Genomic DNA, 21,940 nt, shown 5'->3' with positions numbered 1-21,940 from the left:
GTTGAGAAGGGACTGTAAACAAGAAAACTATGGCCAGAGGCATCTGGTGGGACCATAGCACGGAGGGGAAGGACAGCAGGGGTCATCTCAGGCCTATAGAGCTGTCTTGAATGTGTGTGTGGAGGGGTGAGGAGTGGAGGGATGGTTGGAGCGGGAAGAGAGGCTGGGGAAAGAGGTGAAATAGGGTCTCAACCATTTTGGGGCTTTATCCAAAAGGTAAAAGTAAGCCATAACATAGGGAACCTGATCAGCATGTCCTGGGCTTCCAAAAATCACAGTCTGAAGAGAAGAAAGCTTGTTAATCTCAAAAGAACCAGTAGAGGGCCATCCTACATTAAAAGATGGCCATTCAAGAGAACAGAGGGTCCAGAATTTTCCTGAATAAACAGTATCTCCAGAGAAACAAAGGCCAATAAGAACTAAACAAACAGGACCAGGACGACACAGAACAAAAACGCGGTGTGTTGGAAAAATTGCTATGCGCTGGGGAATCGCTGTGTGTTCTAAGGTCGCTGCGAGAGCAACTAGAGTCAATGCAAAATGCCCAGAGGGCACAGACAGTCAACCTACCAGATGGAGGGTTGGGGCGTCCCCCATCCTCCAGCTCAGAGAGCAATACTGCTTCCAGTTTCTCTCCTTTGAACCCCCAGAAGTCTGGACACTCGGAACAGAAACCAAAACAGACTCACCGCGAGAGGAACCAGAACTGAAGTCTCCAGGCGCCAGACGGAGATCCGAGAAAGACAGGAAAACGAACCGAGGGTTTTCAGGGAATCCCGGACAAGCCCCTCAAAATGTTATGGGTCTGTAAAATTCCCTACATTGACCACTCAGACACTGAGTCTCAGTAAAAAGGAGCACTTTACTGAGGCCAAATGGTTGGGGATGCAGACAGTCTCAGGAGTTGCCCTGCGACCCTGAGCAGTGAAATCACAGAGCTTTTAAGCAGAAAAACCACAAAGACCACAAAGCCAGGGGTTTCCATAGAAACTATACACAGAATAATTAAGAAAGGAACAATCTAGGGCTGATTTTCAGAGACTTTACTTATACAGTTATTGGCTGTCTCACCCAGGGCAGAACGTCCTCTCTCTTCTGTCCCAGATCATTCCCATAGAGACCATACACAGATGTACCAAGTATACTGTCATTGGCTAGCTCAGGATGTTTTTTTCTTTTCTGCCCCAGACCATTCCCATTGAAAGTGTAAACAGAAACCAGGAAAGGGTTTGAACAATGAGGGGGATTTTCAGAGTCAGGTGGAAGGCAGCTTTTTTTTTTAAGAGGATAGGGAGGGGGTCTAAGAGGGTTCTCCTTCACTGGCAATTAATGTAATTGGGGAGGGTTGTTTTGTTTTCGGGGGCTTGTGTTTGTTTGTTTGTTTTGTTTTGTTTTTTGCCCTTCAAATAGGTGTTGAATAAACTTTTTATAATATATTCAAATTTGCATCTTTCATTGGTTTATCTGCTATTTACATCTCTTTTGGGCTATTTGTTTACTTATCATTAAATTTGGGGTTATTTAAACGTACTATTTACTAGTTTGGGTTTGTTTTGTTTTTTGTTGTTGTTGCTGTTGTTATTGTGGTTGTTGCTTTGTCCTTTTTTAAAACAGGGTTTCCCTGTAGCTCCAGCTGATCTGGAACTTGTAGGCCTCTATCTCACAGAGATTCATCTGCCTCTGCCTCCCAAGTGCTGGGATTAAAGGTATGTGCTGCCACACCCGGCAAGTTTTTTATTGGATATGTGGTTTACAAATATTTCCTCAGCCTGTGTCTCGCTTTTCACTCTCTTAACAGCAACTTTCAAAAATAAAATTTGCTCCATCATAGTGAGACCAGTTGTTTGGGGCAGGGGGAGTTCTTTTGCAGATAGGGTTTCTTGCATCATGTCTAGAACTCTTTGACTCACCTAACAGCTCATGTTTCCTTCTAGAAGCTTTACAGTTTTAGACTTTATATTTTGGTCTAGTATCCATTTCAAGTTAAATCTCTTTCTGGACTCTGCTCTGGTCCAATGGCCTTTCTGTCCCTTCACTGGTACATGCTGTCTTGATTGCACTCACTTTTCAGTGAGATTGTTCTTACTTTGTACTCCCGGCTTACAGGAATCATGTCTTAGACTTTTCTCAAACTCATTTCGGTTATTCTAGTTCCTTTGATTTTCCATATAGTATAGAATTTATTTGCCAATTTCTACCCATAACATTCTGCTAGGACTTAAGTGGAGTTATCATGCATCTATACATCAACTTAGAAAGAGCTAACATCTAAAACATCTTCACGTGCTCATCTAAAAGCATAGTATAGCTTTCTACTTATTTTGTTCTTCGGTGTTTTATAGATATCAATTTGCAGATTTTCCACAACTTCTGTTAGATTAATATCTAAGTTCTTCATGGCTTTTGGTACTATTTTTAATGAATTTTAAATTTTTAGTTACTAAGCACACTTGTTTGCAACCAGCTTTGGATGAAATCTGAGTTTCTTTGCTCACCTTATTAAGAAGATCATGAATTGACTAGAAGGTGCTGCCTGCATCATGTAGCATGCTTGTGGTCAGTCTGGAATAAATATGTGAATCTAGGCTGTTTGATTCCCCCAGAGTGCCCAGGAGGCGCGAGGTCGCCCTGCAGCAACAGAGGCATTTGTGATGAAGGCATGGAAGGAAACGGAAGCTGTTCCTGCCAAGTAAGTTCTTCAGAGGAGAACTTCCCCACCCCCACTGTGGTCTACCCCCATTCCTACACGTTGATCTGCGTCTAACACACCCCACATTAGAAGGCTCTAAGAGTAGTGGTATTATTACTAAAGAGAATTTGCACTGTGCCGCAAAATGACCTCTTAGAGGCTGGGGGCCTTTTGGTTTAATTACCTGATCCATCTATAAAACCAGTCTGATAAAAGATCTATACAATACCCTCATTGAGGCATAAAATGAACTCATATATGTAAATTACATGATCCATACAGGCTATAAAAATTGTCATTAGCTGTTACTTGGTGCTTTTAGTAATCCCCCCACTAGTAGACTACTCTTAACCAACCACTGGCAAGGTGGCAGTTGAAGAATTTATTTCACAAAATAGCTTTTGATACATTTCAAGCTGTAGATGATTTAACTATAAATCCTTCTGAAAGGAATTGAACTCAGCTGCTTTCAGAAATACAAAACTGAAAAGGTGCTTTTTGCCCTTGGGTGAACCTGTGATGGGGCTGTTAGCATTTGTTGTCTATTTTTATCTTTGGGCTCACAGCCACAGCTTTCTTCTATAGAGCTCCAGGCATTTAGAAGAGGAAGAAAAGACACGGGGATTCATGTATGCCTTAAGACACAGCAAAAATCCTGCAAGAGTAAAGGGAGAAACAGAAAGTGGCCTGTAAAAGAAGGGCACAGAGGAAAGATGTATTTAAGAGTCAAACACTGACCAGATCATCAGTGGGATGTCCAGGGGTTTCCTGGATAACATAGGAGTTACTCAAGGTGATCTTGGGTCTCACATCATCCACCTGGCATGTTTTGCAGAGGGGATTTGGTGGAACAGCCTGTGAAACCTGTGCTGATGACAACGTTTTTGGGCCCAGCTGTTCAGCAGGTAGGTCTGATTGCTGTTCATTCAATGCATTTGTGAGAGTTGAAAAAGTTCCCAGAAATGGTTCCTCCTGGGAGACATGGTGTGGGACATAGAACAGTTGCATGTGACCAACTCTATCCAGGGAATTCACGTTGACCATAAACCTGATGATGTGCACTCACTAAAGGGAAACATGGCGTCTTCTGTCTTTCCCAGCCCTTGCAGTCAACTGAGAGTCAGAAACGCTTTCTGACGTGTTTGGGAGTGTCCTCCCCCCACCCCCCCAGGCTCCAGGATCCGATAATGGCCTGTTCCTTCTCTGCCCAGCTTGGTTCTGAGGTCTTTCTGGATCACAATCCTAGTATAGACCTGGGGACTTCAAAGGCTTGCCAGGTCCCACCACATTCCAACATTCCCCTGACTTTTAAGACTTCACAAGTAAATGGTCACAGTGCTCACAGATCATTAGCTCCAAATCCAACAAGCAAGCCTTAGACTGACATGGCCGTGACCTGATGTTTTGGCCACCCTCAGAAGAAGGCCTTGAGTCCAAGTTTCAAGTAAAGTCATTGATTTGGAAGGTGATCTTAGAGTATGAAGAAGTAAAATGAAGAAATAAAAGGTGTACCATCCTGGAGTTTTATCTGAACCAAGAGGAGAGAGAGCCACATGGGGCAGGAGAGCAATGCCTATCCACAGATGCCCACAGCCTAATCTCTGAGCCCAGGAAATATGTCACCTTATTATATGACAAAAGGTGGCATTAAGGCGGCAGATAGAATTAATGTTGCTGATCAACTAACCTTAAAATAAGAGACTGGCCTAGATCATATGGCTGGGCTCAACATAATCACAAGTATGTTTAAGTGTGGAAGGAAGACAGAGGACTCAGTATCAGATGCTAGGTGCAAAAGTTTCAGTCAGCCATTGCTAGCGTTGGAGACAAAATGGGTAGTGAACCAAGGAATGGGAGTGGCCTTAAGAAGCTGACAAAGACAAGAAAAAAAAATCCTTCCCCAGTGCCTTTCCAAAGGAACGCAACCTTGTCAACACCTTGATTTCAACATGATGCTTTTATATTTCTGTGTCCATAAATGTATGAGTTTTTATTACTTTAAGATACTAAATGTTTTAGTCCATTTTCCATTGCTATAATAAAATAGATGAAACTGGAGCGTTGGTAAAGAAAAGAAGTTGACATAGCTGACAGTTTGGTCAGTGAAGAGTGTATATGCACCACGTTTTCATTATTCATTCATCTGTTGATGGACATCTAGGTTGGTTCCATTTCCTGGCTATTGTGAATAGAACAGCAGTGAACATGGGTGTGTAAGTGTCTCTGTAGTAGGAGATGGAGTCCTTTGGGTGGGTAGCTCAAGAGTGTCATAGCTGGATCATATGATAGTTCAGCAAATAGGAGCAGGGATTACAAGAAAACCTATAAACACACATATACATCCCAGCCCCATAAGTTTGTTGGTGTGCTCCACAGTACATTTTACCTGCAGCAATGAGAGCATCTCCTCATTCTGATCCATGGGGTCATGAAGGTAAGACTCCATTGAATTTTTCCCTTCAGCAGCTTCTGTACTGCTGCCTGCATGGTAGACACCACTTTTGTTAGCTAAATGAGTAAACACATATATGAAAGAATGGATGGCCTCATTCACCGTAGTAATGCTGCCCTGACTCAGAAGCACAATTTCACGAGGTAACAGATAGATCTGTTAGATCTTTAGATCCAGGGTGAGTTTCAGCTCAGGGCTGCTAACTGTGGGAGCCTGGATAGGTGTATAAAGTAAAAGTATGTTCTCTGTGTGCTTCTGTCTATAAAAATAGAAATACTGTTGTGGCTTCTGGGGAACATTTAGTGGCATAGTCAGTTCACAATAACTGTTAGCTGTCCTTGTTACTATTATTGCTGTTGTTGATGGCGATGTTTCTTCTCTATCGTAAGATATGGTAGGATACCCTAATCTTAAGTGTTCCTTCACACTAGCCTCATAAAAGATTATTTATAAGGCTATTAGCAAAAGTAAATTGAAAACACTTATTGATTGGCATTCCTTGTTTTTAAGATTAACATTGCTTTAAAGGACAGTAATCAAACTATAACCAATCCACTACTTAGAAATGACATAACTCCTTATACATTGCCCTTTCCTACCATGATCAACTGGAATTGAAATTATGTGTGCTAAATAATACTGAAATAGGAAAGTTGAAAGCAGTCGTCCAGAATCCCTTGTATCCCAGAAAAGCTGAATAATTGTTTGGGGATGAAAGTTAAGATGAAGCTGATCCATGTAACCTCCTAGAAATGGTGTTGATTGCAGGAAAACACAAACATACATGGAAATCCCAAATGTTTCCTAATAAGATAAACATATTTTCTTCATGTTTCTGCCACAGAGGAAGAAAAAAATGAAAAGATAAGAAGAGTTTGGAACCCAAATTTTTTTAATAAACGAAATTTTCTTTATTTTTTAACATTTTTTATTTGATGTGCATGAGTGTATTGCCTGTATGTATGTAAGTATACCCATGTCATGCAATGCCTGCAGAGGTCAGAAGAGGCAGTCAGATTTCCTTGAAACTGGAGTTACAGACACTTATTAGTGCCTTGTGGGTTCTGGGGATTGAACCCAGGTCCTCTGCAAGAGCAGCCAGTGCTCTTAACCGCTGAGCCAACTCTCCAGCCCCTATTTTCATTTTTTTGGTTTACTTATTTTTATTTTGTGCATGTGTGTTTTGCCTGCATATATGCTCAGTTCACCTGTGCATGCGATACCCTTGGAGGTCAGAAGATGACATCAGAATCTCTGGAACTGGAGTTACAGACAGGTGTCAGCTACCATGTGGGTGCTGGGAACCAAACCCAGATCCTCTGCAAGAGCAGTCAGTGCTCTCAACTGCTGAGTCATCTCTCCAGACCTTCTAATTACATGTGTAAGTTTTATTTTGTGTGCACATGGTGACACATTCCCTCCCTCCTGGTGACTGCCCAATGCTTGTGGAGGGAGGTCAGAGGACAACTTGCAATAGTCCTTTCCCTCCTTCTCCAAGTGGGCTCGGGGACTGAACTCAGGTCATTGGGGGGCTTGGTGGTAGGCAACTTTACTAGTTAAGCCATCTTGCAAGCCAAGAACCCTAAATTATTGAGTATGAAAATTAGAAGCCTCAACAGAGATCTAGAGAAAAATCTCTCCAAATTCTAGATTCCAATAATACTTTCTGTGAACACAGAAATGTTTCACATGTACAGTGTCCAACCAACCCAGTAGCCTCCAGTCACATGTGGCCACTGAACTTCTTAAATGGTGCTAATACAGCTGAGGGACTAAATTTCAAATTTGGACACACAGCCATATTGGATAATACAGCTTCAAACCCCATGGAGGATAGAACAGTCTTTGAAGTCAGATTGGCCTGAATCTGAAGCCAACCACAGCTTCTCTGTGACCTTGGACAGAATACTTAACTCCGCTCGGCCCTCCTTATGGAACAAGAGTGCTATCTGCCTCCTGGGGATGACAACAGGGTCAAGCTCTTAGCAGCATGTCACAGAACTCCATGAACACCTGTATTAAGAGATGGTAGCAATCAAGTCCCCATTGAGCGGTCATTTCCCATTGAGCGATCATTTCCCATTGAGTGGTCATTTCCCATTGGTAACCCAAACACTTTCAGCTAGACAGCCACTGGGTGCCAGTATTGTCTCATCCACCAACGTGTCAGTCCAAGGAGGCGGCATTCCCGCCTGAAAGTAGGACAGCTCTATTAGGTGCCATCTATTTTTAATGCTGACTTGTCCCTGCTGCCAGAACACTCTCTTACCAGGCTGTTCATTGGTTGGAGACGATTCTGAGCTGCACCAGCCAGGATTTTCATCTCTGCTGCCAAAGCTGGAGTGACACATTCCCTTCCTCCTGGTGACTGCCCAATGCAAAGCCCACTTTTTCTGTAGCCCCCAAATCGACCCCACAGCCACATATTGTTAGTGAGGCCCTACTGTGTGCCTGGCAGATGCGAAGATGTTTCTTACCCCTAATGTCTTTGGGTTCTAGGCACACCGTTAAGCTAATATTCTCATTTGTGGGGTGAAGGAGCAGAGTGGTGACAGAGGGCCATGTGACTATGATGGGGGCAGACCCTGACCCCAGCACAGCACTGTTCTGTCCCTGGTGAGCATGCACCATGCATTTTAGACCGCAGACAGGCAATGGACTCCTCTGAGCAGTGAAATGAGGTAGAGATATGAAATATGCGTAGCAATTGTAATGCCATATGCATGGCACACAAGGATGCTAAGGGGACACAGGAGAGACAACAGCGCACTCTGTCTTGGGGATGTCATAGGGGACCACATGCCATCCCTCTGACTATAATGTCTAGGGCTTTGGCTACTTCAAAAGTCACACCACCCAAGTTTCACATGTCCCTAGAGATGTGCTGAGACCAGTTCACAAGGACTTTTGGTGATCAGCTGGGAGTTCCTCTGCCCCTCATTTCTCAATTTCCCAAGGACACTTGCTTGGTGGTGGCTAGTGGCCCTGCAATGTACTGTCACAGACTTCAGAGGATGCCTGTATCAGACTAGTTAATCAGGCTGTGCTGGTAGGTGGGACATAGGGAGAGACTTATGCTAACACTGAGTTGGCTCACAACATGCAGCTAGGAGGACAGTCTTATCAAACAAGGACAGTGCTTACAGTTAGCATCTGAGACCTCATCCTGTCTGCATTCCACCCCACCCACCCCCAAGTCACTATTCTCTTCCACTAGCCATGAGGAATGATTTGATTTCTCCAATATTCCACAAGCTCCTTGTAGTGAGGTACTATTAATCACCTGTGATTTCATTTCTCATGCCTAATGCCATGTCTAGTGCTAGGTGGGAGCCAGGTGAATATTTTTTTAATTGAATTGACTGGAATCTTTTCTGTTAATTCCCACATAAAGATCCTTTCTATTGAGACCCTCTCCTCAATCCAGTCATCTCCGTGAATATTTTTTTTAACTGACTGGAATCTTTTCTGTTAATTCCCACATAAGGATCCTTTCTATTGAGACCCTCTCCTCAATCCAGTCATCTCCATAACTAGCTTGGTTTCTCTCTAGAACTTGCCTGTTCCAAAAGCTGTAGCTATTGGCAGGCACTGAGGCACCTTGCTCAAACAGAAACAGACAACAGTGCTTTAAAGGGAAGATGACAAAGAGAAATACAACTGAATGAGTCACTCTTTAAGTGAGTACTTAGCTAGTTAGCACCCATTTTTCATGTGTGATTTGAAGTTAATCATGTCACCTAGCTCATGTTACACTGAGCCTGAGACTGCGTGGCACATGCCTGATGGAATGCACGTGGATGATAAAGGCAAGCGTGGGACGCAGCCTAGAGTGAGGAGAAGCAAATTTAAGAAGGAACCTCCCCCAAAATATCTCTCATCAAGATGAAGCATCGTGTTTGTTTCCCGAGGCTGATGCAACAAAGCAGCTCAAAATGAGTAGCACTGTTCTGAAAGCTAAACGTTCAAAGCCAAGGTGTTGGCAAGCCTTTTGCAGCTTTCATAAGAGGCTCTTCTCAGAGCCCAAAGGAGCAAAGATTCTACTTGGAGACCCCTGAAATGGCACCACAAAGGTGGGGGCTCTGGCTGTCCTTGAAACCTGAGGAAAACATCACCTTCCATGGTGCGGGGGGGGGCACAACAGAAGTCAAAGCGTGTGGCTGTGCAGGTGTGCGTATGTGCCGGTGTGCGGAAGTGCTGGTGTGCGGGAGTGCTGGTGTGCATGTGTGCCGGTGTGCGGGAGTGCTGGTGTGCGTGTGTGCCGGTGTGTGGGTGTGCAGGTGTACGGGTGCGCAGATGTAGGGGTGTGTGGTGCATCTGCTGCCTCCCTACTCCATCCCACCTCTTCTTAGCCAACTCCTATTGGCCTATATGTGGTAGTGTTTATCACGGTAGGTTGTGATTGACTGTTTTCCTTTGCCGTTGTACTGTGAGTTCTTTGAGGTTGGAGATTTGTCCAGTTTATCTTAAGCTCTTCTAGCATAGTACTCTGAACATGACAGGTGTTGGACGAACAGGAAAAAGGAAGTAGAGAGTGAGCCAGGGCTATCCTGCACACTTAGAAGTCAAAATGTATAAAACAGAATGATGAATGGGCTGGTGAGATGGCTCAGTGGGTTAAGTGCTTGCCACACGAGTGTGAGGACCAGAACCCAGGTAAAAGACGGGAAGGCATGGCAGCCAACCCCAGCGCTTGAGGGACAGAAACAAGAGATGCCTAGAGCAAGCTAGCTAGCTACACTAGCCAGAGTTGGCGAACTCTGGGTTAAGCAAGAAGCCCTCAATAAAGTGGAAATGGACTAAAGAAGACACCTGACAGTGACTGCATGCCCATGCACCCCCACACACAAACACCTATACACACAGGTATGTGTACCACATGCACATATGCATGGAAAAGTAAGAACCTTGAAAGATGAAGTGTGGAGTCAGACTGGGAAGGTCGTTCCTTGCTGAACTGAGGGATTCTGATTTCATCTGATTGGCAAACGGTGCTCACTGAGATCCTTATGATGAGCTCACCCTGACACCATTGCTAGTCAAATGAAATGAATGGAATGGAGACAGTGAAGCCAGGGCGAGTACTGCCGCAAGAGTCGGGGTAAAGCCTGGGAAGGACCTGAACAAGGACAGAACCAGGAGACAAAGAACAAGACGCCAAGGTAGGAAACCTAGACAGAGTTTGGTGTGTTTTTAGATGTTTGAAAAACTTTACACTTTAGCAATCCATGATTTCCTAGTATCCTTTTGTTAAGTTAAACAATATGCCTTTGTGATTGTGATTCCTTTGAGCTTATATGAAATTTACTCATACACACCAAATACATTTGTGGTAGGCAGAGAGCACTGACCCCCAAAGAGCCAAGTCTTAATCTTGGAATCTGTGAGAATATTGTTACATGACAAAGGGCAATCAAGGCTGTGGGTGGGATTAGGGCTGCTAATCAGTCTGTTTACTATATAGATAAGGTGATTTCCCTGATTACCCAGGTGCGTCCAGCATGGTCATAAGCTTCTTATAAGCGGAAGAGGGAGGCGGAGGAGAGAACCCAAAGAATGTAGCAGCAGGTGAAGGACGTGGCACTCGGCCGAACCTCACTAGCTCTGGAAAGGGAACCTGAAAACACAGGGTCTTTCTAGAACCTGGAAAAGGTATTGGAAGAGGTTCTGAAAGAAAGGCAGTCCTGTTGCAACCTTGGTTTAACCCAATAAGACATTTTGTATTTATGACCTCCAGAACTCTGAAACAAAATGAACTTGTACTGTTTCAAGTTCCTCTTTGGGGTAGTTTGTTATAGTGACAAAAGAAAACTCCTACAACATGCTTCCCAGAAAGTTTGGTTCTCACTTAACTCTCTAGGAATCTCAAACACCATTGTCCATGTTATGCTTTGGAAAACTCAACATGAATAAAAGAAAGGTAAAGCCAAGATTCAAACTGGTTTCTCTGGGAGTTCAGACCCAGTTTCCTCCATTGCATCCTCCAAAGTCACACTAAGGGCTGTTTGAAAAATCTTACCCTTCCAGGATCTTTAGAAGTCGTCTCTATGAGATACTAACCATATCCCCATTTTCCACCTACAGTGTGCAACTGTGTACATGGCGTGTGCAACAGCGGACTCAATGGCGATGGGACCTGTGAGTGCCACTCAGCATACAAGGGCCCCAGGTGTGACAAGCGTAAGTAACTGCAAGTTTCCTCACTGAGGAGGTACAGGGGAACACATTTCCCATCTGCATTTGTTGCTGGCCCTCTACAGGGAGATCTATCATCAAATGTTTCATTAGAGGAAAAATAGTGGGTGGCATGGCCACAGGGACAGCATGAAGGGAGATGTGCAGAGGGAGACATTAGGGCTAGGAGGCTAACAGAGGCCGTGGCTCCAACTAAGTCACTTAGTCAAAAAGACAAAGCGAGGTCTCAATTATAAGTCCTAGAGTCAGAATATATTAACAGCCACAGGGGAAAGAAAGAGGTTCACCAAGGCTAAGTGACTCACCCAAGGTCACAGAACTAGAAACTAGAAGTGCAGTTCAAAGCATTGGAATCTTTAAACAGTAGATGATGCTGGGTCCAGTCAGGAGCTGGAAACCATGGTGTGACTTAAACAAGAGGAGCCGAATGTGACGGTGAGGAAGCCGTGGTAGAAGAACAACTGTGAAACTGCAAACGGAACTGGAGGGGTGTTGAAGCATAAGGAAGGATGTACCCAGAAGAAGGTGGCTGCCCCCCAAGGCTGGGCTCACTCCCTGTTAGAGAGGTTATGGTGGTAGCCCGCTGAGGGGTAGAAAAGCTGGCTGATGTGCTCAGGCCAGCTTTGGACCACAATCACCTGGTCGCCGAGGGATAGTACTCTGTGGGTGCACAGCTTCGGTAGACATTCGTGAGAGGCTTTGTAGCAGCAGCAGCAGATGCAGCAGACGCACCACACTGCACCCTGCATACAAGAGCATCTCCTGCCTCCTGCACTGTCCTGCCAGTGCCCGCTCCTGGAAAAACTTAAATCTCTCTGGAAATGAGAAACACCCTTTGAACGCTGCTCCCCGCCGCCCCACTCCCACGAGCATCCCTGCCTCAGTTCGGCCAGTTCCATGGGGTAAATTGAAAGCTAAGACTTTTTTAAAAAGTTGTCATAATACCTGTGACACTAGGCTCGCTCAACTTATCTGGATTTTAGTCTCCTCTAAAATAAAAAGGTTAGGCAAAGTTGGAATTTCCCCAAGCACAAATTCATTTGATTGACAGTCCCCAAGGTGCTCTGTGCGCTGTGGCAGTGGGGAATAGAAAAACCTGCCTAGAGGAGGCAGCCATGCAAACCACCAGCTCAAGCCTGGCCTCAGGAGGATGGCTTGTGCTCTCTGTAACCTCAGCCCATCCTGTCACTGCCCAGTGACTCAGGAACAGATGCCTTCTCAGTAAGACAGGGGCCCAGTCCAGAAAGCTGCCCAAGAAAGAAAACTGTCTGATTGGCGTTCAAGTGAAAAAAATATTTCTGTCAAGTCAAAAGATAAACAAAACACTGGGACAAAAAAAGTATATCTGCAATTCACATAGCAGGCACATTTTTCTTTATTTTTTTATTTTTATGTGTATGAGTGTATTGCTTGCATGTCTAAGTGCACCTGTGTTGTGCAATACCCATGGAGGTCAGAAGAGGGCATCAGATTCCCCTGGACCTGGAGTTACAGATGGTTTTTGGCCACCATGTGAGTGCTGGAAATCAAACCCGGGTCCTCTGCAAGAGCAGCCAATGCTCTTAACTGCTGAGCCGTCTCTCCAGCTCAGCAGATACATTTTTATACTAATATAAAATCTATGGCCAAATTTTTTAAATAGACCTAGGGACAATTAATACTTAGAATAAGAAATGGAAAACAGCAATAAACATAGGGACGAGAAATCTAAACATAATTGCACAAATACACATGACCCCATAAAGAAAGGTGGAAGTCCTACAAGTTGTTCTGGTTTGGTTTTGATTTCTTGCCCATTATGTTTCCCAGTTTGCAGATAAGTGATAGTATACAGGCAACAGAGGAATGACGGTGAAAGTAGATTCCTCTAATCTGCAGAGGAATTCCAGGATGCTGCTATGGCCCTGGTTCTAGGACTTTACCCAGAAAGAAGAACTGTTACCCATGAGAGGGTAACAACACATGGACAGAAAAATTCATTGTTTTTGTAATTTAAAAAAAATCAAGCTGGAAATAACTAAAATGTTGAAGGTGACCGAATAAATTTTAGTACATCCTATACTAGTCGGGTTAATGCCAGATGCTATAAAAAATAAACACAAAAATCCAATGGCTTAACACTGTGGCCCTCAAACCATCTACCAGGTACCACACATAAGTCACAGGTTAATTTTGGATATTTTAAGCTGCTGGGAGAAACACAGTGGTGCCTCTGTCCAATGCCATAGGACCTGGTAGCTTGAAAGGTTGATAATATCATATTAGGTCATACTACATTTCTTTCTGTGAAATCATATCTTGGCCCAGCTTATTTTCAGTAATGGCTGTGATAAAAAGAAAGTGCCAGGGCTGGGGATATGGCTCAGCAGATAAGAACACTTGCTGCAGAAGCATGAAGACCTGAGTTCAAATCCCTAGAACCAGGTTCAGCTTGTACACCTATAGCTCCAGCACTGAAGTGGGGTGAAGATAGGAGGATTGGTGGGCTTTTGTGACTTCCAGCCTAGCTCCAGGTTCAGTGAGAGAACCTGTATCAAAGGGATAAGGCAAAGAATGATAGAGCAGGACACTCGACATCATCCTCTGGCCTTTGCATGTGCGCTCGTGAGTACACGCATTCCCTCCACACACTTATGTATACTACACACACACACACACACACACACACACACACATAAAGCAAGGGTCATATAAAAATTAGTGAGATGAGAATGAAGATGTCAGTCAAATTTGATCCCAAATTTGATAATTTGAGAAGTTATATAAGGGCTCCAGCAGCTTCATGTGACTCATTTGCAAATAAATGTGATCATTTAAGAATGAAATAGAAATATTTTTATTTCTATTAGGCATGTTTTTCCAAATGCCTACTCAGGAAATACATAGTCCCTGAATTCTTTGCTCTAAATTTAATAAGTGGCCCTGCAGGGAAAATCTCTGGGAGTGAGGATATCATGGAATCTTATTGGGACATTAAAGGCACTGTGACCTGAGACATTTGGGTTCCTATGGCTTGACACAGCAGAGATGAAGATCTCACTCACACAACTGCCATGTGGGTGTCCCCAACCAGTGCCAGCTTCCCACCTTGTGGTGATCAGGGACCCTGACTTTCCACCATGTAGTTCTGCTGTTCTCTAGCTCCTCCATGTGCTCTGCTTCCAGCCTTGGAAAGGGAGGAAAAAAGACCAGAGAAGCATCTGTTCATTAAAATTCAGAAAAAGGGCTGGAGACACAGCTCGGGACACAAACTCAAGTTACTGACTCACAAGCATAATGACTTAAATTCAATCCCCAGAACCCACATAAAAATGCAGGTATCTTGAAATATGGTTAACAATCCCAGCACTAGAGACCTGGAGACAGAAGTACCCTGCCATGAGCTGTCAGCCTCCAGGTCAATGAGACACTTGTCTCAAAGGATGTGGATGGCATTTCTGGGGAGACAACTGAGGTTGTCTTCTAGCTTCCACATGCATATGCACACATGCACACACATACACACACACACACACACAAATGGAATGGAATAGAATAGAATAGAATAGAATAGAATAGAATAGAATAGAATAGAATAGAATAAACTAGAATAGAATAGAATAAATATAATAGACAAGTGTAGTGGCACATGCCTTTAATTCCAGTACTCAGTAAGCAAAGGCAGGCAGCTCTCTGTAAGTTTAAGGCCAGCAGCCTGGTCTACATAGATAGTTACAGGCCAGCCAAAGCTACATAATGAGACTCTGTCTCAGTGAATAAATAGACAAAATTTTTGTCTTTTTGAGACAGGGTCTCCCTGTAGCCCCAGCTGTCCTGGAACTCACTATGTAGACCAGGCTGGCCTCGAACCCACAAAGATAGATAATTTTTTAAAAACAGAAAAATGCCTAAAACTTCCTGCTTGCTTTTCCATTCCTGTGAACTCATTACAAGACCCTACCTGGTCACAAAGGAAGCCAGAAAATGTCATCCCAGAAAGGCAGTCATTCCTTGGACACTTCCCTTTATGGGATGAGTAGGAGGGTATTTGTTCTCTATGAGGTTTTGACTCCACTGGCTACTCTTGGGAGACAATTGTCCCTGGGTCTCACAGTCATGCATGTCTTAAGGGCAACATACTGATTATTCTTTGTTCCAGATTGTCTTTAAGGCTATCAGTATCTTTTTTTAATATTTTTTTATTTTATGTGTATGCATGTACTGACTGCATGTAAGTAAGTGCACCCGTGTCATGCAATGCCCACGTAGGACAGAAGAGGCTGTCAGATTCCCTGGACCTGGAGTTACAGACAGTTGTTAGCTGCCATGTGGGTGCTGGGATTTGAACCCATGTCTTCTACAAGAACAACCAGTGTTCTTAACCGTTGAGCCATCTCTCCAGCCCCAGCTATCCATATCTTAAAGAGCCTTAACAGATACAGTCTCTCTCTCAGGAACAAACAGCAGGCATTCTCACTGCACATGCTGGTTTTGGGTTTTGCTTTTTTGGTTTTTTTCCCCTCTCAGTTCAGTAATAACAGGGATCGAGTCTATGATTATTGTCCCTGTGCCAGGTAGCAAGATGGGAAGGCTTATTAGCAGAGGGAGCTATAGGGACAGTGGGGAGGAAGGGGTTTTCTTTTTTGTTTCTGATTTGGCTTATTCACCAAGATCCTGAACCACACAGCATCTCCAGTGCCAGGCTCTGGAAAGAGTTCCTCTGGCATTTGGTCACTGAACATCACACAGGGCTTGACTGAGTAGTGGTGGAAGAGCTAGGAGCCCCAACATGGCCTTATCCATGGCCCCATGCATGCTAAGGACTGCAGAGCTGACCATCTGCTGGATTCGTCACCTTCACCGCACCCAGCTGGCCTAGAACTGCCCAAACCACACACAGAAGTTCACCACTCTTCTTAGAGAGTGGCTTTTTAGCCCCTGGCTATAGTACCACCCAGTGCCTAGCAGGTTCCTGAACGACCTAGTGAGTTCTGAGGCTTCACACCTCCAGATCAATAACCTTCCCTGGTGCCTAAGAAGACAGATTTGCAGCAAGTGTTATGATCAGGGAACTTCAAACAGCTCCTCCTCCATACAGTGACCAAGTTCATGCCCTTTTCCAGTAGCATCAGAATCTTAGCTACAGAGGAAGAGAGGCTCCCCCTTGGGTACTTACCTTTGCTTGAAGAGACTAATTCTTTTACTGTATCTGCCGGTCCTTTGTTCTTCAGAATTATTTTTTAACTCTTACTAGTTAAATTTCCATGAATCCAATTCTCTACTTGTACTATGTTATATTAAAACTTCTCCTGATCAAATAGTTATATGTCTAAACCACAAATAATACATGACCCAGTACTAAAAATAAATAAATAAATAAATATAAATGTAAACAATTAAAATTTTAAAAATGTTAGAACCTCAGAACCTCTCCTGTACCAAGCCCAGAGCATGTTCAGATATTAATCTGGCCCTCTATGAATGGCCCTTCAGGAACTGGGCTTGAAAGAGCTAGCATCAAAAATGCTTCCTTTGGGGCTGAAAAGATGGCTCAGCAGTTAAGGGCACTGGCTGCTCTTTCAGAAAACCCAGGATCGATTCCCAACACCCACATGGTGACTAGCAACCATCCATAACTCTAGTTTCATAAGAATACAACCTCTTCTTCTGACCTCTGTGAGCACTGCATGACACAGGTACACTTACATACATGCAGGCAATATACTCATACACATAAAAGTAATAAATAAGCCAGGCGTTGTGGTGCACATCTGTAGTCCCAGCACTCAGGAGGCAGAGGCAGGCGGATCTCTATGAGTTCAAAGCCAGCCTGGACTACATAGTGAGTTCCAGGCCAGCTGGAGATGTAGGGAGACCCTGTCTCAAAACAACCAATAAAAAAAAGTAACAACATATTTTTAAATGCTTCCTCTAGCTACTGCTTTGAATGTGAAGAATGGCCCATCTTTCATCTCTGACCCAGGTGTCTCATACTACCCAAAACATCCATGGCACTGTGTCAGCCCAGCTTGATAGATCTGCAGGTTGATTAATATGTTAGACTCCTCATAGTTCATGACAGCCATCTAGGTTACACCTGCTTTAGAGATTATAGCTGATCTCTAACAATTTCCATTATATGTTATTAAACTAAAAATCGGGTTTCTAATTATTTTAATGGGATTCCATTTTTAAAGGAAAAATATCATACAGCCAGACATGTTGGTATATGCATATAGTTCCAATACTCAGGAAGCTGGAACAGAAGTATCATGAATTCAAGGACAGCCTGGGTAACATAGTGAGTTCTAGGCCAACCTAGGATGCATACTAACACCCTATCTCTAAAGAAATTATGTAAGTTTATAAATAAATGTATTATGTTGGCAGTTGATATTGGTTACATCAGAAGTGGGTTTGGAAAGCAAATTAAAACACAATTAGTAGCCAGGCATGGTGGCACAGACCTGCAATCACAGTACTCAGGAGGCTAAGGATGAATGATTAGGAGTTCAAGGCCAGTCTTGGCTACATAGCAAATCTGAAGCCAGCCTGAGCTACAAAAGATCCCATCTCAAAAAACAAAGCAAAACAAAACAATCACAATTAGTTTTTACTTTATGTATCCTGTGTGCTTAAAGTTATTGCAATAAGCCTTATTAGTTTTTAGTAAAAGCATGTTCACAACTGGTCTTCTACTAACAAGAACACTTCAATAATCTTCCTGTGCAGCTGTTCCTGAGTGTGCAGCCTTGCTCTGTCCAGAAAATTCCAGATGTTCACCTTCTGGCGAAGATGAAACCAAACTCGAATGCAAGTGCCTTCCCAATTATGAAGGTGATGGTCCAAACTGCAAACGTGAGTAGGATCCCAACCTGCCTGTTATTCACTGAGGTGTTTAACAGGAGAGTCAACTCAACAACCATGCTATCAAGAAGATGACCATTTCCATTTCTATATATCTGGGTGAAAAATATAAAGAGCTCCAGGCAAAAGATTTATTGTGCAATAGTCTCGGGTGCATGGCAGGTTCTCTGTCTGTGATAAAGCATGTGTGGAGATTATGACAGTGCAGTATTGGAAATTACAGTTTCTGATGGTAATATGAGAATCTGTATGGTAGAGAGGGGTGGTCAGATGGGATGGGAAGAAATGTTTCCTTCTAAAAACTGTGAGATTGCCTTTGTGTCTTTGATGCACTCTGGCCCATAATTCCCTTGCAACTCAGTTCTCCTCCATCTCTGAGCATGCTAATGACCTCTCATTGTCTCCTCTCTCAAGCCATCAACCCATGCTTACAGAACATCTGCCACCCTCAAGCTCATTGCTCGTACCTGGGACCAAACCGGCACAGTTGTACATGTCAAGAAGGCTACCATGGGGATGGGCAAGTGTGCTTGCCACTAGACCCCTGTCAATCTAACTTTGGAAACTGCCCTACAAAGTCTACAGTGTGCAAATACGACGGGCCTGGGCAGGTGAGCTAAGGATGCGTGGAACTGATGTATCCAGAAGTAGGAAAAGAACCTCAGGTGATCTGGTGCCATGGTCCCTGTGTGTCTTCTGGGTCTTTCCATCCTTTCTTCCTGTGCTCAGCATGGACATCCTCTCCAGACAATCTTCAGTGTGCTCAGGGCTGGGTCACAGGGTTTCCACACCCCATCCACCCTTCAAACTCACACTTTTCCAGCTCCCAGTCAAAACTTAACTGTCCTGTATTCTCTCCTAACCCAGTCTTGCATGGTAATTGAAAAAATATGGACGGAATTCAAAATTAGATGACTTTGATCAGAAGTACACGCTTAAACAAAATATTTGTCAAATTTCCAGACATAGAAATCATGTTTGAATATCTTCCCTGTTGGAAAACTCATATCCCTTGTTTGTAAAGTTTACAACTTTACTTCAGTCCTGCTTTGAGTTGGCTTTTATGGAAGAATAAAAATACAAGTTAAAGAAAAATAGCAACTGATGTGACCAACTGTGATCTAATTCAGTTTTCTCTCTCTACCTCCTGAAGTCTCACTGCGAGTGTAAAGAACATTACCACAGTTTTGTACCTGGAGTCGGGTGCAGTATGACTGACATCTGTAAGTCAAATAACCCATGCCATAAGAATGCAAACTGCACCACCATCGCACCAGGCCAAACCCAGTAAGTCTTCTTGGTCTCACCACACCTTTTCTAAATGGCAGAAGTGTGAATCAGTCAATGTCATAAGTTATTTGAAGGGGCAGAAGCATGTCTCAATCAGTCCTGTACCAATCCCATGCAAGAGCGGTGGTAGCAGTAAGGAGATAGTAAGTACTCCGTAAATCTGTTTAATCAATTGATCAGTCAATGGTTATTTCCTTCGTAATGACTATGAGAGCATTCTACATGATATTTGAAGTTGACCTGACCTGATATTTGAGGTTGAATTGATCAAGAAAATGGCTGGGAAAAAAACAAATTTTTCCCAGGAAAAATTGCCTGGGAAAAACAAAACGGCTGTTGGGATTGCAGGAGTTTGACCTCTAATGTACATGGCTGTTTCTTCATTTCTGGGATGTTGCTTAGGGAAAGTGAAAAGGCATGGCAGGTATCCTGAACTCCAGGTTTCATAAGAGGGTTTTTTTAATATTTATTTATTATTTTTATCTTATGTGTATATGTGTATTGCCTGTATGTAGGTAAGTGTACCCGTGTCATGCAATGCCCACGGAAGACAGAAGAGGCTGTCAGATCCCCTGGAACTGGAGTTATGGACAGTTGTTAGCTGCTGTGTGGGTTCTGGGATTCGAACCTGGGTCTTCTGCAAGAACGACCAGTGTTCTTAACCTCTGAGCCATCTCTCCAGCCCCTCATAAGAGGTTTTGAAAAGAGAAAATCTAAAAGTGAAAATGAGATATCAGAATAATGTAAGCCTCATCACAAATCTTCTTACCTTCCCCCTCCCCAAGAAAATAAACAAATTGACTATCTTCACTGAAAAGAGGCCAAGATAAAAAGTCTGGTTAGATGAGAATGATAAATTTTGAAGCCAAGCAATTTATATTTTATCTAGATTAAAGGCCTTGTTTAATTTATGTCTTGTCAATGTGCTGCATTAGCCATAGAGGCCACTCAGTCAACAAAATGAGCTCAAATGTGTGCTCTACCACTTACCACTGGAGTGACTTTGGACAAGTCTAAACTCTAAACCACAATTCCCTCACCTGACAAGTGATCAAATGACCAACTATACTTCCCCATGAAGAGCTGGCTTTCTTTAACTCCATGCTCCATCTTGATTATACTATAAGAAACAAATACCACCGTGTCTGTGATGGCTCTTCCTCACCATTTTACTTATCAAGAGAGAGAGAAAGTAGGAGGCAACAGAAGAGAACAGAGCATCTCTCCTACATAATTCATCTTAGCTGAGAAGAAGACAGGCCAGACGGAGCAGGCAGATTGAAAACAAGATGGCTTACATTCCAACCTCACGAAAGCACAGTAAACAAAGGTGAATTTAGACTTTTGGAACATTAGTGACATTGATGATATTTGATGTTTATGTAACACTAATAAGGTTCTGGAGGCTGAGAGTCTGAAACCAACACAGCCAGGTCTTTCTTGTTTGCTACATTCTCACATAGAGGAAAAAGGGGGGCTAAAGAGTACTCTGGGGCTCTTTAACCCCATTTGTGATGCTCCACGTTCATGGCCTAATCATGTCCCCATTTTCTAATACCACCACATTGGGGATCAGGAGTTCCACATGCAGATTTAAGGAAGGGCACAGCCCATCAGTCCCATGCACCCCTCTTCACCATGATGCTCTCAACTGTGTACCTCCTGCCTGTTCTTCCTTCTACTTAGCACATTCTCTACCAAGTCAGACACACACACAGATCCTTTGATCCTCAGCTAGCATGATGCCCTCCTCCGGAATACCTTCCCTGTTCTTCACTCGGCCACCCCTCCTGGACTCCCTGAAATGCTGCCATCCTAGCATTTATGGACCCGAACTCTACAGTGTGAAGGAGCTCCAGCACTGCCACTAGAATGACATACATTCTACCCTCGAATGTACATACATAGAAGCCTCTTTGTACCTATTTCCTCACTTAAAATGGGACTAATAACAAAACCCACCTTAGATAGTGGTTGTATTTAATTAGATACTACAGTGAGGCTCTGAGAATAATACCTAGCCTAGGAGTTATCAGTAAATATTACATCAGTAAATATTACCATTACTAATTTCAATGTCCTTGGTTGGGGGTGGTGGTCATGTCCTATTCATCACTGTTGTGACTGTCCTTGATTAAAACAATGGAATAAGTGAGAGTCTGAAGTAACACATAAGTCCAGGAAGGAATAAAATAAAGTAATGAAGAAATGAAGGAAACAATTAATCAAAGACTCTTGGAACACTATCTATACTAACTCAATCTTACCCAGCATCCAGTGGGCAATAATTCTAACTCATAACATAAAATGAAAATGGCTTACAGGTATTTTTAAAGCCCTAAGAGAATAGAAGATATTTATATTCAATTTTTTAGAAACCTAGTGACCAAAGAGGCTAGGTTGTGAATCTGCCACAGCCAAACTAAGGATTTTCAAGTCAGAAAACGGTCTCATAAATTCTTGGACTT

General features: G+C 43.3%; 1 protein-coding gene across 1 annotated transcript in view; it reads left to right on the top strand.

Moving 5' to 3' along the window:
• The first annotated feature begins 478 nt into the window (after positions 1–478).
• The window catches only part of Stab2 (stabilin 2), a 162,229-nt gene continuing 140,767 nt past the window's right edge, over positions 479–21,940 (top strand). Inside the window, 7 exon segments of the mRNA XM_029568320.1 lie at positions 479–803; positions 2,604–2,689; positions 3,525–3,594; positions 11,226–11,321; positions 18,048–18,173; positions 18,597–18,793; positions 19,336–19,469. Of these exon segments, the coding sequence (XP_029424180.1) occupies positions 479–803; positions 2,604–2,689; positions 3,525–3,594; positions 11,226–11,321; positions 18,048–18,173; positions 18,597–18,793; positions 19,336–19,469 (1,034 nt within the window).

Source organism: Nannospalax galili, unplaced genomic scaffold (assembly GCF_000622305.1).
Source record: "Nannospalax galili isolate Female #2095 unplaced genomic scaffold, S.galili_v1.0 scaffold39, whole genome shotgun sequence".
Lineage (NCBI taxonomy): Eukaryota > Metazoa > Chordata > Mammalia > Rodentia > Spalacidae > Nannospalax > Nannospalax galili.
The sequence above is the reverse complement of the archived record's forward strand: the minus strand, read 5'-3'. Positions and strand labels throughout refer to the sequence as shown.